The following is a 14,451-nucleotide window of genomic DNA, read 5'->3' on the forward strand; positions in this document are numbered from 1 at the left end:
GCATCTCTGGGTTATTTGTGGGGCACAGGAATTCGTTCATTCCCCCGCCCAAATATAGTCTGGAGGGGAAATGGGGCGGGGGGCGCCGGAGGGATCTGTCGCTCCACGGCGCCAGGGGCGCTTAAGACGGCCCTGAAAAGAACACATTCTACTCGTGTAAAAACACGCTGATTCCCAGACCATCCACGGGCCAGATCTGGTCCCTGGGCCTTAGTTTGCCTACCTTTGCCCTAAGCTACAGCTTGTTTAGTTTATGCATAAATCCAGCACTGCAAAAGATGCAACCATGCCATTCAGGTAGGGCAAAATGAGTAGCTTTCTGTCATTTCAGAAGTTTGTGCATGTTTAGATGCTCTGGGGCACATGATGACTAAATAAAGCGTATTTAGTGCAGAAGATTGATGATCTAACACTATTTTGTTTTCCCCAGTGAAGGAAATAGTACCACCAACCTTCCTCCAGCGTTCAGGAATCCTTGCATCGTACATGCAATCCAAAGCATCTCTGAGGTTCTCGCTCATGATGATGGTCCCATCAATGGCAAGTTTGAGGTCTGTCAGAGTGTTCCGCACCAGAGCAATAATCCTCTGCATTCTATCAATCTCCTGTCGCAGGAAGATGTTCATAGGCTGGAATGGGCCCATTTCCTGCAGCCTTTCCTTTACCTGACATGAGAACACAGAATACAGCAAGCTGCCAGGAGTTGTAAACAGCTTCCGTACTAGCTTAGATAAGTTTTAATTGAGTAGGAGGGGAGGCAGGGAGAGGCAAGCAGGATAGTACTTTAGGCTGGGCGCATGAACCACATTTTCATCCCCTCTTTGAACCTGACACATTTTGCAGCTACAACTCATTCCTCAGCAGCTGGATTAATTTTATTTATTATTATTTCAAAAAAAGAATATTTATACTTTTCAAGTTTATACATTTCACTGGTTTTACAATCATTTTGACATTTCAAAGCTTGACTTCCTTCCCCGTCTTTCTGCGGTTCCTTCAATTTATTTTTAATATCGTCTGCATATCCAAATTAACTTAATTTGCTCATTATAGGTAGGTAGCCGTGTTGGTCTGATGTAGTCAAAACAAAAACAAAAAAAATCCTTCCAGTAGCACCTTAGAGACCACTGGAAGGATTTTTTTTTTTTTATTGCTCATTTATTCATCTTCTTTAAATATATACTCTTATGAAGCTGCAGGTTATTACAATAAACCTGCCAATGTTCTTATCTGTTTACAATTTAAATATTCAATATACCATTTCCATATATATATATATAATCTTGATTTCTTATTCTTCCAGTAAGTAGTAAGTTTTGCCATTTCTGCGTATTCCATAAGTTTTCTATCCATTCTTCCTTTGCTGGGTAGTTCTGTCACTATAACTCCCAAAAGAAAATCTTCTGGTTTTTTTTTGTTTTTTACAAAGGTTATTTTAAACATCCTTTTCATTTCATTATATATCATTTCCCAGTAAGCTTTAACCTTACTACAAGACCACCACATACGATAAAAAGAACCTTTTTTCCCCTTTACATTTCCAACACTTATTTGATTTAGATTCATACATTTTTTGCCAATTTACTCGGTGTTAGAGACCATCGATATATAATTTTCTCCTAGACCCTATCAGCAAACAAACCAAAAACAAACCCAGGATAGAAAGGCTTTCTTTCAATTGGGCAAGTCTGCAGAGAAAGCACACCCTGGTGATTTTATACACCTACCTCAAATGGAATGTAGTCAGGAGGAAGTTTCTCCACCATATCATCAGCCAATCGAGCAACCACGGCCTCTCTGGTCTCACCTCCTCCACTGGAGCTGTCTTTGGGTTGGATGCTGAGGATGGTGTCCAACACATCTTTTGCAAGTTTGCTCTGGTAAGTAATGTCAGCATTGGGATGCAACCCAAAGACCTCTGGCGTATCGTAAGCAGGCAACCCCTAGGTGGGTAAATATAAAGGTAAAGTCCAGAAGGTTAAGAAATGCAAGCTTTACAAAGATAGGACTTAAGGTTACCAGATTTTTTTTTTCAATGAATCCGGGGACACAATCAATCAATCAATCAATCAATGTATGTTCTGGGTGTTGATGCTGCAGAGATGGCGGTGGCAGAGGGGCAGCTGCCACCTTGACCTCAGCCACCATGTTTCCCCTTCCTCCGAGGCTTCTATCTCCTTTCTCCATGAGCCTGGGCAGCCCCTGAGTTGCTGGTTTGTCGATGGTGGTGGTGGGGAAGTGGTGTGTAGTGGGTCAGGCATGGAAGGCATGGAAGGCAGAGAAGGAGGGCCAAGAGCGGCGGTGGTGGCGAGGCTCGGGCAGCGCAATGCTTCCCTTCCCATCGGAGCAGCCCCAATCCCACTCCTACTTGCATGCAAGCAGGAGGGGGCGGGGATCCCTCAGCTGGGAAGGGAGGCTTCCCGTTGCCTAACTGGGAGATCTGTGCCCCCTCCTGCTTACACGCAAGCTCTGATAGACAGTGTGAAGCCTCCCTTCACAGCTGAGAGATCCCTGGCCCGCTCCTCCTTGCATGCAAGGAGGAGTTGGGAGGCTGCTCCGATAGGCAGCATGAAGCCTCCCTTCACAGCTTAGTTGCTGGGGTCAGGGAAGGTGGAGGCAGCCCGGAAGCTGCATCTTAGAGCCCCTGCATATGGGGACTTCCAAGCAGCTCCTGAAGCCAGCCAGAGCCAGCTCCTCAGGGCTGCTGAGAGACTGCCGCTGCTGCATTTCCCGGGGACATCAAATGAAATACGGCGACATTCCGGGGATGGAATTTATCTGGGGACTTACTCGCAAATATGGGGACTGTCCCCAGGGAACGGGGACGTCTGGTAACCCTAAGATAGGTGACCAATGTGTGTATGTTTGTTTGTTTGTTTGTGCATGTGTGTGTGTGTGAATAAGAATACAGTGGTGCCTCAACTTATGAATTTAATCCGTTCCAAAGGCACCTTTGTAGGTCGAAAAATTCATAAGTCGAAAAATGCCATTGGAAACGCGGTTTTCCATAGGAATGCATTGGAAATGGAAAAATTCATAAGTCGAAGCAACCCTATCTAAAAATTTGTAAGTTGAAAAATCCCTATCTAAAACTGCCACGATTTCCTTTCATATGTTGAGACATTTGTAAGCGCGCAGCCATTACCCCCATTCGTAAGTCGAAAAATTTGGTTGTCGAGTCATGCGTAAGTCGAGCTACCACTGTAGGTTTTCAATATGAACCAGAATTTTTTTCCCCCAAATAAAATAAATTAGGTATCACCATGTTCATATCTTACTGATAAAAGAGAACAAGGGAGGCATTCATGGTGAGTTCCAGCATCTCTTTTTCTAGAAAAATAGCACTGAAGTATCCACTAAACACATGAACTTTTGAATTGGTCTCTTACATGGTTTGGGTCACAACAGAATGCAGCAATTCAGCTAATAATGCCTTCCATAAACACTTTCAAGAAACCCTTGAGTGAAGCAGGAGAATAAGAATAATAATAGTACTTAACATCTGTATAACACTTTCAAAAGTTCAAAAGCCCCTACTCGCACTTTTGTAATCCTTATAGCAATCCTACAAAGTATGTCATTTTATCCCCTCCTCACCCCTACTACAGATGAGGAGGGCGGGGTGAGGTTGAGAGAGTAGCTTGCCTAAGGCCACATAGTAAAGGACCCCTGGACGGTTAAGTTCAGTCAAAGGCAACTATGGGGTTGCGGCACTCATCTCACTTTCAGGCTAAGGGAGCCAGCGTTTGTCCACAGACAGCTTTGCGGGTCATGTGGCCAGCATGACTAAACTGCTTATGATGCAACAGGACACTGTGACGGAAACCAGAGCGCACAGAAATGCTATTTACCTCCCCACTGCAGTGGTTTATTTTCTTGCACTGGTGTGCTTTCGAACTGCTAGGTTGGCAGAAGCTAGGACAGAGCAACAGGAGCTCACCCCATCACAGGAATTCGAGCCACCGACCTTCTGATCGGCAAGTCGAAGAGGCTCAGTGGTTTAGACCACAGCACCACCTGCATCCCACATAGTGAATCATGACAGAGGCAAGATTCAAATTGGTGACTTCCTGATCAGCGGTACAAATTTGTATCTGTCCACTAGTAACAAATTCCACCCACCTCTACATCTAGGCATACAGTCCTTTACTTTTGAGACATCCTTGTGTATGTCCTCAGCTCTCCCACCTATGGGAAACAGAATATGCCTACGGGAAACTAAAGAGCAAGTGAAGCAGTAGAGTGGCCTCAGAAAGGAGGGAAAGCTTTGGAATGGAAAATTCCGACAGAGCCTCTCTTAGGTTTACCTATTGAGAAGTCGCTGCTAACTATACAAACCTGTATGTACTGAAGATACTGGTCCAGTGCAGCACACTTGGGTATGCTGTAACCTTTGTAGAAGGAGAAGTCTTGGCCAAACATGTTTTCGCTGAACCACACTTTAGCAAATGTGTTGAGCAGCCTTTTGTCGTAGTCATCTGTAACTCTGCCACCATACTGAATCTCCCCTATCATGTAACGAACAGTATTCCAAGACACACCCTGAAACAAAAACAGAAAAGGGTGTGGGATGATGTCATGCAGCACTACACTAAAATGTGTGTGGGTATCTATTGATAGATATAAATATGCTGATTTTGAAAATTCCAAGACTTCTGAGAGTCAAACTGGAACCATTGCAGTCAGATCACTTCCCCAATCCATCTCCCGGCCTCAGGGGCGTAGGAAGATAGGGTCGCTCGGGGCGGTGTGCCCCGAGCGACGCGATCCCAGGGGTGCCATCGCCGCTGCCGCCCTGCCCCCAAAATGCGTGCCCTGCCCCGGTGCGCCCCACCCTAAAACACGCACTACGTCATTGCGCATGGAGCGCCCCGCCCTCAGAACGTGCACCATGTCACTGGGGGCAGTGCGCCTGCTCTCCACCCCCGATGACGGAGCAAGACGCTCCGCCGCTGCCCGGCCCCTCAACACCTGCTTCTTCACCCTACATAATCTGATCTCCATCATCTTGCAGGAGATGAAACACTAGTATTACATCTGCTCAACAACCAAAGCTATTTTTTCTCCTCCCCCTCTTATTTCAAAGCTATTTTTGTCTCTGTATCAGGAAGGCACCCGGCCAATTTGGTTGCCAATAAATATTGCTGCAGACATCTCTGAGATCATGGTCTTTCCAATGAGTGGCTCTTCTCCAGGTTTGTTAATTGTCTTACTTTAAATGTTGTGAGGTTCTTAAGCCCTTTTAAAATGTGTTTTGGGGGGTGGGGTTATTGGGTTGTTTTTATTTTGATTGTGTATTTTGTGCTTTTATATTTTGATTTGATTCCGTGAACCGCCCCGAGACCTACTGGTATAGGGTGGTATATAAATTCAATAAATAATAATAGGCAGCAGCATAGATGGTAACAGTGCAGAGAGTGTTGGAGCCTCCATTCTGCACATCAAAGTTAATGGGCCTTTAATGTAAGTTTTAAGGGTGAGAGTAAATGCACCAAAGATGCTAGATTTTGGCCACGAGGAAAGAACTGGGTGCACATTCTCTCCCAATTCTTCCTTTGCAACCACAGCTTAAGCCATGCGCCCAATGTCATATGACATGAGGCAGATGGAAATATGTCTGTGCTTGGCCCCCAAAGGTGTGACAGCCCTAATTAGGCCCACGTGCCATAGGTCACCACTGATCGACTTATACACGGACTTACAAGGAAGAATCCATTTGCTGAAACAACCATTTGATTGTCCACGCTATTTCAAATTCCACCTAATTTGCTAAGCCGTGGAGCCAAGTACCTTTTTGATGTCCATGTCATCCAAATGGTTCTGAACAAACTGTACTGTGGCATTGAAATCAGCTTGGTTGAACTCGTAAGGAATGTTCCATCCCAGAGGTCCAAATTTCCTCCTTTCCTGGACCGTGGAGTGTAGGAAGGCTACAGCATACAGCATCGGTTTCCACTGAACCATGTTGCTGATATCCAACAGATCCTGACTCACACCTGTTACAAAGACACTTCTTGATAATATCCATAACACCAGAGGAGTGGCCATGTTAGTCAACATACCATGAAGAGTCATGTGCCACCTTAAAGATGAACACATTTATTATGGAATAATGAACTCAAACCCACTTTGTCAAATGCATGGATCTTAGCTGCCACACACATAAAGGAGCCGTTGTGGGAGTTGAATGGCAATTTGATGCAAAAATGACATATGGTAAGCTTACAAAAATGTTAAATAGGCACACCTTTCATAGTAGCAGATGGGTGATAATTTGCTCAGCATTACTGAGATAAAGTAGAAGCTTTAGATAGTTTTTATAGTGCCTTATAAGAGGACCATATTATAGCAAGGTACTCGCATTTTGTTTTCTAGAGCTACATTTGTTAGTCCTTTCCGATTTCTTCAAATACTTCCATATGACAATCACTTATACAAAAATAATATACACCACTGTGTTTTAAGGACCCAGACTAAACATTTAAATATACGCACAGAATATAATCCCTTGTAGGAACTGATCACTCAAGATGCCCCTATTAAAAGCTACTGGGAGTGGAATGCCAGAGATACTTAGGCATAACTAAAGGGGAGAGGGGAAAGCAAGCCACTCACCTCCATAGGTTCTCTTCAGACCAGCTTTGAGTCCTTGGGGAGGCTCATTGGTGAATTTTATAGACATCTGTAGAAGGGTGATGGGGAAATGCTTGTGGACCTCCGTAGTCATCCACAGACGGAAGGCCTCATGAACGTTTTCTGTTTCAACAATCGTGTCCATCAACTCATCCATAAAGTCAAGACCCAGGTGACAATTCTGCAAAAGTGCCCATCCACCCTAAGAAAGGGAAGTCATCGAAGAAACTTGATATTCATTTTGGAAGTCAACACAATCCAAACCAATTTCGCAATTGTTTTCTGCTGGTGACACTACAGTTCATATGCCTGCAATGCTGTCCTAATTCTTTTCAGTGCCAATGTGCATCCTTTTCTTGCTCTCAATCCTCATGCAGATATAGACCAGGCCCAACCAAGCTCAGCCTCGAACCTCCTTCTCCCCAATCTGGGTGGATGTTCAAACTCTTACTGTGTAGATTCTGTTCTTGAAAGAATATACTGTTCAATTAGAGGCAATTAGATTTATTTGGGGGGCGAGGAATTAATTCGAACAAAAGGCTTGTAGGTGAACAACCAGCTGACTATTCAACCTAACATATGGATCACAGAAAGGTATGTCTCTACAAACAACAGTACAAATAGCAACATAATTTATAGTCTTGGTCAGGCATAGGCAAACTCGGCCCTCCAGCTGTTTTGGGACTACAACTCCCATCAACCCTTGAACAGGACCAGTGGTCAGGGATGATGGGAACTGTAGTCTCAAAACATCTGGAGGGCCAAGTGTGTCTATGCCTGGTCTCGGTTTTTCGTGTTGAAATTCCTCTCTCCTACCAAAGCTGGCAATTCCATTGTCACTGGTGAAGGTAACTCATGTGACTATATCTAGCCTTAGACTGAAAAGAACGATTGGTCTTACCTGAAGAGCAGGTTGTTGATGACCTGAATGGGTTGGGCATGATCCTGCCACGTGATGGGATTATGCCCAACCCATTTAGGGTATCAGCAACCTACTCAATCTAGACATTATAGCAAGTGCATGAGTGCCAACCAGGCTATTCAACCTCTACTTTAATAACTCCAAAGAAGGAGAGTCCACCACTCTCTGGCGGGAGTCTGTTCCACTGTCAAACAGCTTACATTCAGAAAGTTCTTCTTGATATTTGGTTGGGAAAAGGTTCCCCACCCCTGCATTACTGTGAGCACATGAATGAAAGCAGCAAACCCACACTATCTCCCATTCTCCCACTTGTAATCGGCATTTGTCACTTCCTTGCCCCACTTCATAAGCAGCCATGAGAGGAGGGAAACTCACAACATGATAACGTCATGCCTCCCATTGTAGGCTACCATTCTAACTAGGAAGTAAGCCACTCGAACACAATGGGACTTAATTATGAGGACTCTCGCTCAGCACCGTGTCTCAAGTTTGCGAGATGTTACCAGGAGAAGGTGGTATGAAGCTGTTTCTGTTGGTGGTGCAAGGTCTCTGTAACCATAGCTCTGGCCTTTGTGTGTTCCCGATTACATATAATCCTATTTTGGCCTTCTAGGAAGAAATGTAGGAACCAATTCTGCATCGATCAGCAGCCAATTATGCCTAGCCTAACAAATGTTGATAAAGTCCTGGGAAAATTCAAAGATTGATCTGCACTAAAAGAAAGTAGAGAATTTGTCTCACATGTGCCATAGTTTGCTGCAGAAGTTTGCGGGCGTGAACCTCCTGCCCTTGGCCCATGGACACATAGCGCGTCTCAATCTTCAGCCTTTTCCCCAGAGCAATGATGAAATCAGTGGGATCGGAGCCCATGGAAAGGAAGCAGATGAGAGGAGTGCGGGGGTCGGATTCTTCCCAAGTCTTCTCCAAATCTAAGATGACCCCTTCTGCATATTTCTCCCCCATGGTATCCATAATGTACTTCCTAGCCTAGTGGAAAAGAAAAGGAGATGTACACCAGTTTTCTCTCACTGATTTTCATACCAAGTTTTCAGTTCTTATGAGACATCAAGCCATGGATACAACTATATATCTCAAGAAACACAAGTTCCCATCTTCATGTCTTCCCGGTAACACAAATGCAGGGTATTGGTGGGTGGGTATTTTTGGAGCATCAGCAGGTGAGAGAGGCGTTGGGAATGGGAAAGATTCCTGCTGCGTTGGACTGCAGGAGCTATGGCATGTAAGCATCTCTTCACTTATAATGCTCACTTTAGAACTGCTTTGAGCCCCCACCTGTCGGCATTCTATTCCCATCCTAGTCCACGTTTTTGGCCTACCTGAGCTATCGTTCTATCAGGACACCAAGACCTTATGAGGAGGAGGCGTCTGAAGCAGTCCAGAGCTTGGTCATAACCACTGGGAACAAGTTCTTCTTCTGGTTTCTCCTTATCAAACCAGATTTTCCACTGTTTTTCTGTTCGTGAGATCTGTTAAGCACAAATAGGGGAATATGTTTATTAAATAGCATAGCTAGCAAGATTATTAATTTTTAATTTCAGATATCTTAATGGAGGACTAGGGGTGTCCCTTTCTAGAAAACGTCCATGCTAATGGCAACATCTCAGCTTGACTTTGTGCATTACCACTCTTGAAGACAGCTCAGAAACTTCATTTGATCCCAAGTGTGACAATATGGCTTTTGTCTTAGGCAAGCCTCATGAGCATATTGCATCAATGCTTCAAGAGCTTCCTTGGGTGCCAGTTAGTTTTTGAGCTAAATTTAAGGAGCTGTGTAACCTTGGACTTTACAGCCAGGGCCTGGGATATTTAAAGGAATGACTTCTTCCATATATTCATCCCTGGGGCTTGGGATCTGTAAATGTTTTTATGGTTGCCACCATCGTGGAAGATGAGACTGGTCTCTATTTGCAAGAGGACCTTTTTCAGTAGTGGCCCCACAATTTTAGAATTCCCTTCTTTCGAAAATGGTCCACCGGAAACAGAAAATCTGCTTCCGAAACATCTGTTCAGCATGGAGATTTAGGCCTTCCAACACGATTGTCTTAACACCTGGCAGTCAGATGGAAAATACATTTTGAGGCAGGCTTGGGCTTCACTTTTCTAGGTTCACATCAGCAGTTCCTCTGAAGCGTAAAAGGCATGTGACATTGAAATATCTACAGACACCCTCAAGAGAATGAAATGTGTCATGTTGCTTAATCTTTGCCTCTTGTCAATTACCTACTTGGTCAAGAACGTCTGAAAATTGTCTCAGTTTACTGAGCTCCACCAAGTTCAGCCAAGTCATATCCAGGATCCATTTAGCTGGTTTAGGTGGACAAGCTTTCAGATCCAAAGAAGCACCACCTGAAAAAAAGACGTCACGACAAAAACCAGTTGAAAAGAGCTGCTAAATACCGTATATAAAGTCGGATATTTAAAATTCTATTCATGGTGGATGGGCTGTGACTGCACCGCCCACTTCCCATGGCACAATTGCCCCACCTGTACCTCATGTGTTGGACTTTGTATACTGGGGCAGGGCATACTGGCATTCTCCATATCCCCTACTGCAGAGATGGGGGCCCTGTAATCCTCCAGATGTTGCCAGACTACAACTCCCATGACATCCATTCCTAGCACAGGCTGAGGCTGATGGGAGTTGCAGTCTAACAAAATCTGGAGGGCAACAGGTTGCCTGCCCCATTGCATGCAGAATTTGAACATTTGCACCGGGTTGAAACACAATAAGGGGCGCATTTCATGCATTGGCTCTCACCTTTAATCAGGGTCAAGAACTCCTCGTGCTTCACTTTGCCCCGCTGTAAGTCAATCTTCAAGGTGAGGAGCAATGTGAACAGGAACTTGTGCTCCTCGTAAAGCCCTCGTGCAGCGTACTTATATACTTCATAGGTCATATGCTCAATGATATTTGCTATTCTCTTGCTCGTAATGGGGCTCTTGACAGACCTGTTCAAAAGAAAGGGGGGAATGAAAGCATAATCTAGTGCTGTTGGTGAGGTTTTAGAAAGCTTTTTCGTCTGAAAAGAAAGCCTTTTCAAAGCTGCACTTCATAAGCATACAGTCACAGTGGCCAAATCGACTTGTAATGCTGCTCAGTCACCATGATCCAACAGAGCTCTTACTATGCTAGACCTAGTAAGGGAGCTAAACTTACTACTTACTATGACCACGTGGGTGGCGCTGTGGTCTAAACCACTGAGCCTCTTGGGCTTGCCAATAAGAAGGTCGGCGGTTCGTATCCCCGCGACAGGGTGAGCTCCTGTTGCTCTGTCCCAGCTCCTGCCAACCTAGCAGTTCGAAACCACATCAAAGTGCAAGTAGATACATAGCTACTGCTGTGGTGGGAAGATAAACAGAATTTCCATGTGCTCTGGTTTCCGTCACAGTGTCCCGTTGCGCCAGAAACGGTTTCGTCATGCTGGCCACATGACCCGGAAAGCTGTCTGTGCTCAAACGCCGGCTCCCTCGGCCTGAAAGCGAGATGAGCGCTGCAACCTCATAGTCACCTTTGTCTGGACTTAACCATCCAGGGGTCCTTTACCTTTTTTTTTTTACCTTTGGACCTAGTAAGGGAGCTAAGGTACTTTATTAAAACAGTGGAACCTCGGTTTATGAACACCTCAGTTTACGAATTTTCGGTTTACAAATGCCGCAGACCCATCTGGAACAGATTAATTCACTTTCCATTACTTTCAATGGGAAAGTTCGCTTCAGTTTATGAACGCTTCAGTTTATGAACAGACTTCCGGAACCAATTACACCCATGCTTCGGGTTAAGTACGCTTCAGGCTGAGTACTCCGCGGACCCGTCTGGAACGGATTAATCCACTTTCCATTACTTTCAATGGGAAAGTTCGCTTCAGTTTATGAACGCTTCAGTTTAAGTACTCCATGGACCGTCTGGAACAGATTAATCCACTTTCCATTACTTTCAATGGGAATGTTCGCTTCAGTTTATGAACGCTTCAGTTTATGAACAGACGTCCGGAACCAATTGTGTTCATAAACCGAGGTACCACTGTCGATGGAAGGGCACAGTATTTCAGCTTCAAATACTGAACTCTATTATCTTTATCTGTTCTGCCTGATTAATTTTTTTAGAAAACCTGGCACAGGTGAGAAGCTTGTGAAGACATAAGGTTACCAGATTCCCACCCCACCCCCCAATGAATCCAGGGAAACTTTTCAACTTCAATGGATTTTGTATGGGGACTGATTTGTAAATCCGGGAACTGTCCCCGGGAAGCAGGGACGTCTGGTAACCTTAACCTAACAAAGTCACCCCACTGCGCCACCGACTGCAACTGATCCATTGGTTCCTTCCAATGCTGTTGGAAACGCATGCCTCAAAGGTAAACTCAAGGGCCGGCAACGGGCCCATCACACACATTAATTACTGTGTGTCTGCCTGCTGATCATATGGACAAATAAGCAAAAGGCAAGCAGTTATTTTGCCCTTTATAGACAAATTGCTTCTGGTTAACCAGGGCCCCCTAATCTCTGTGGATGGCATATTATTCAGTTGCCTCTGAAGTGATTTCCCCGTCTTAAACAACGAAAGCTCAAGTCCTTGAATGCAGCTTTATGCTTCCGATGTCAGTACACAGCTTAAGAGGATTTCTGTTTCCTTTCATTACATTGCTCACTATCTCTCCCAAGCTCCAGATAGTTTGGAGACAAACACTGGGAGAAGACTCCGGCCCTTAAGGGGGATAGAGCGGGGAAGCTTAGCAGACGCAATCAGGAATTTACTTAAACCGAGAAATTGTGTGGAAATCAATACAAAAAGGATTGTACTATGTGCTTCTGCATTATAATGACAGCATTAGGTTACTTTGCCCATTCAATGGCAAACGCGAACACAGGGGAAATAGTCATCAAGCGAAACCAAAGACTAGATTTTCAGACAGTTAAGACAAATGATAGTGCTATTATGGATCATGGTTTGCGCACTATTTTCCCTATCCTGCTGTCATTTCTGGACCACAACATGCCAAACCTGCTTGATAAACGAAAACAGTGGTGAATGAAGGAACACTCCAAATGATGCTGGCTTCCTTGCATCACTTCCGACTCATTGAAAACAGTCTGGCCATCTGATTATATACTGTTATGAGAATTGTAAGGCCTCAAATATAGAATAAATATTCATAAATGCACACATATCTAAATATATGAACCGTCTGTCTGAAATAGTATGGGAGAGCAATGCTGAAGCCATTCTGACTCTCCCAATGACCTCAAATATTCCTCTGATGTAAGGGAGGCAAATGGGGGGAAAGCCTTCCCATTGTCTTTTTGCTTGCAAATCCTGTCTTTAGGGTCCATTTGTGTATGAATAGGGCAAGCCTGTGACCTGGACTCAGGAACTAAAGTATTAACCATCACAAAAGAATGGCCAAGCTGCCCAGGTAATGCAATCAGCTACCATTATCAGGTATCCTGGCAGACAGGATTTCTGCTGTAGACCGCCTCCTTCTGTGATGTATGTATGATGTTTTGTTGGGAGGGGTCTTGGCTACAGGGTGGGCAATTTCAAAAGACTATATAAGGGCTTGCACACCATTGTTCAGGGTTCCTCTCCCTCCCGTTGTGTGGTAAGTGGGGACCCTGTTGCAACAGTTCCTTTAATAAAGATCACGCTTACTAGCCGCTTTGCTTCTCAATATACTCTGGTTGGCCTGTTTTCTCCTTCCGATAGGAAACCCACTTAAGGACTCTATACAGGCTCCAGAATACCCCATAAGGGAAAGGGAGCAGTTTTTCTTATAATACCAATCCTCAGAAAGGGAAAGATCTCACTTGTCATAGTTACCTAGCAAGGGAAAGGTCAAACAGGCCCAAGAACTGTCGGAGTGAAGTCTGATACATGACATTAACCATACTCATCTCGGTTATCAGGAAATAGAGAATGCTGCCTCTTGTTGCAACTGGAGAAAAGAAAAGTTGGATATGATCAAAATACAGGATGCAAAACAAAAGCTGATGGTCTTCTGATGGACAAATAATAACAAGTTGTTCATGGTTAACAGAGGGGCTCATCAAGACTTCCTTTTGCACCACATTTTCCAGGTACAAGTCCAGGCTTCAAAGCTCTGTTGATGAATTTTATTATTTTTTGTCCCAGCACTTTCCCCAGGAAAAACCCATATTTTGCTGCTGTTCTCCAATTCAGAGGTAAAACGTGGGTTTTCCCAGGCAAAGCACTGGGACAAAAAACAAGCCATGCATCCACATATTTTAAAACTGCAGTGTGTGCTCCAGATTGCTGCTTTGCTGTTCCATAGGTGAAATTCCAACAATACACCAATTCAGGAAATCGTGGGAAAGCGATCCCAGGATTCTGGGAGTTCAGCCGCTGGATTTTTGAAGTGTGCACTCCCATATCTATTTTTGGTCAGGGCACTACGGGGTTTGGGAACCCGTTTCAGGTTGCAGCACATCTGAAGAGCCCACCCCAGCAGGTTGGAGAAATGGAGAAGGTAGAGGCAAGGCCAGAAACCTTGCAGAAATATCTTAGACTCTGGCAGTCAGCAATGAGATTAGCAGCCTGATCCATTCCAGAATCAATTTACAGTTCAGATCATTTTCCGAATGTCCAATGGGCATTCAACAAAATAATCTAGTTTCTATACATTATTTCCAGCGTGAATTAAGCCAGGAGCATCTATCACAAATACAGCTCTCCCCCCAGTGGCTTCTCACCAGAGATGCAACATCAACACAGTAATAACGCTTTGCTGAATCTATACTGTTCTGAACAGACTTCCTTGTTGTTTTTATAACTAACTGCTTTTCTTACTTTTATAACTGTATATTATATTATGGCAATCTGCCTAGGACCATATGGTGATGGGTAAGTAAAAAAAAAT

At 44.4% G+C, this 14,451-nt stretch overlaps 1 protein-coding gene across 2 annotated transcripts in view; it reads right to left on the bottom strand.

Annotated features, from left to right (window-relative positions):
• The window catches only part of DNAH5 (dynein axonemal heavy chain 5), a 144,882-nt gene that overhangs the window by 16,357 nt on the left and 114,074 nt on the right, over positions 1–14,451 (bottom strand). For both annotated transcript variants that reach the window (XM_088675088.1, XM_060278039.2), the window contains exons 67-76: positions 13,395–13,509; positions 10,335–10,525; positions 9,801–9,922; positions 8,893–9,042; positions 8,297–8,542; positions 6,616–6,835; positions 5,791–5,996; positions 4,339–4,542; positions 1,728–1,943; positions 453–665 (exon numbers count right to left, since the gene is read on the bottom strand). In XM_088675088.1, coding sequence (XP_088531214.1) covers positions 453–665; positions 1,728–1,943; positions 4,339–4,542; positions 5,791–5,996; positions 6,616–6,835; positions 8,297–8,542; positions 8,893–9,042; positions 9,801–9,922; positions 10,335–10,525; positions 13,395–13,509 — 1,883 coding nt within the window. The remainder of the gene's footprint in view (positions 1–452; positions 666–1,727; positions 1,944–4,338; positions 4,543–5,790; positions 5,997–6,615; positions 6,836–8,296; positions 8,543–8,892; positions 9,043–9,800; positions 9,923–10,334; positions 10,526–13,394; positions 13,510–14,451) is intronic.

The sequence above is a fragment of the Zootoca vivipara genome, chromosome 8 (genome assembly GCF_965207765.1).
Source record: "Zootoca vivipara chromosome 8, rZooViv2.hap1.1, whole genome shotgun sequence".
Lineage (NCBI taxonomy): Eukaryota > Metazoa > Chordata > Lepidosauria > Squamata > Lacertidae > Zootoca > Zootoca vivipara.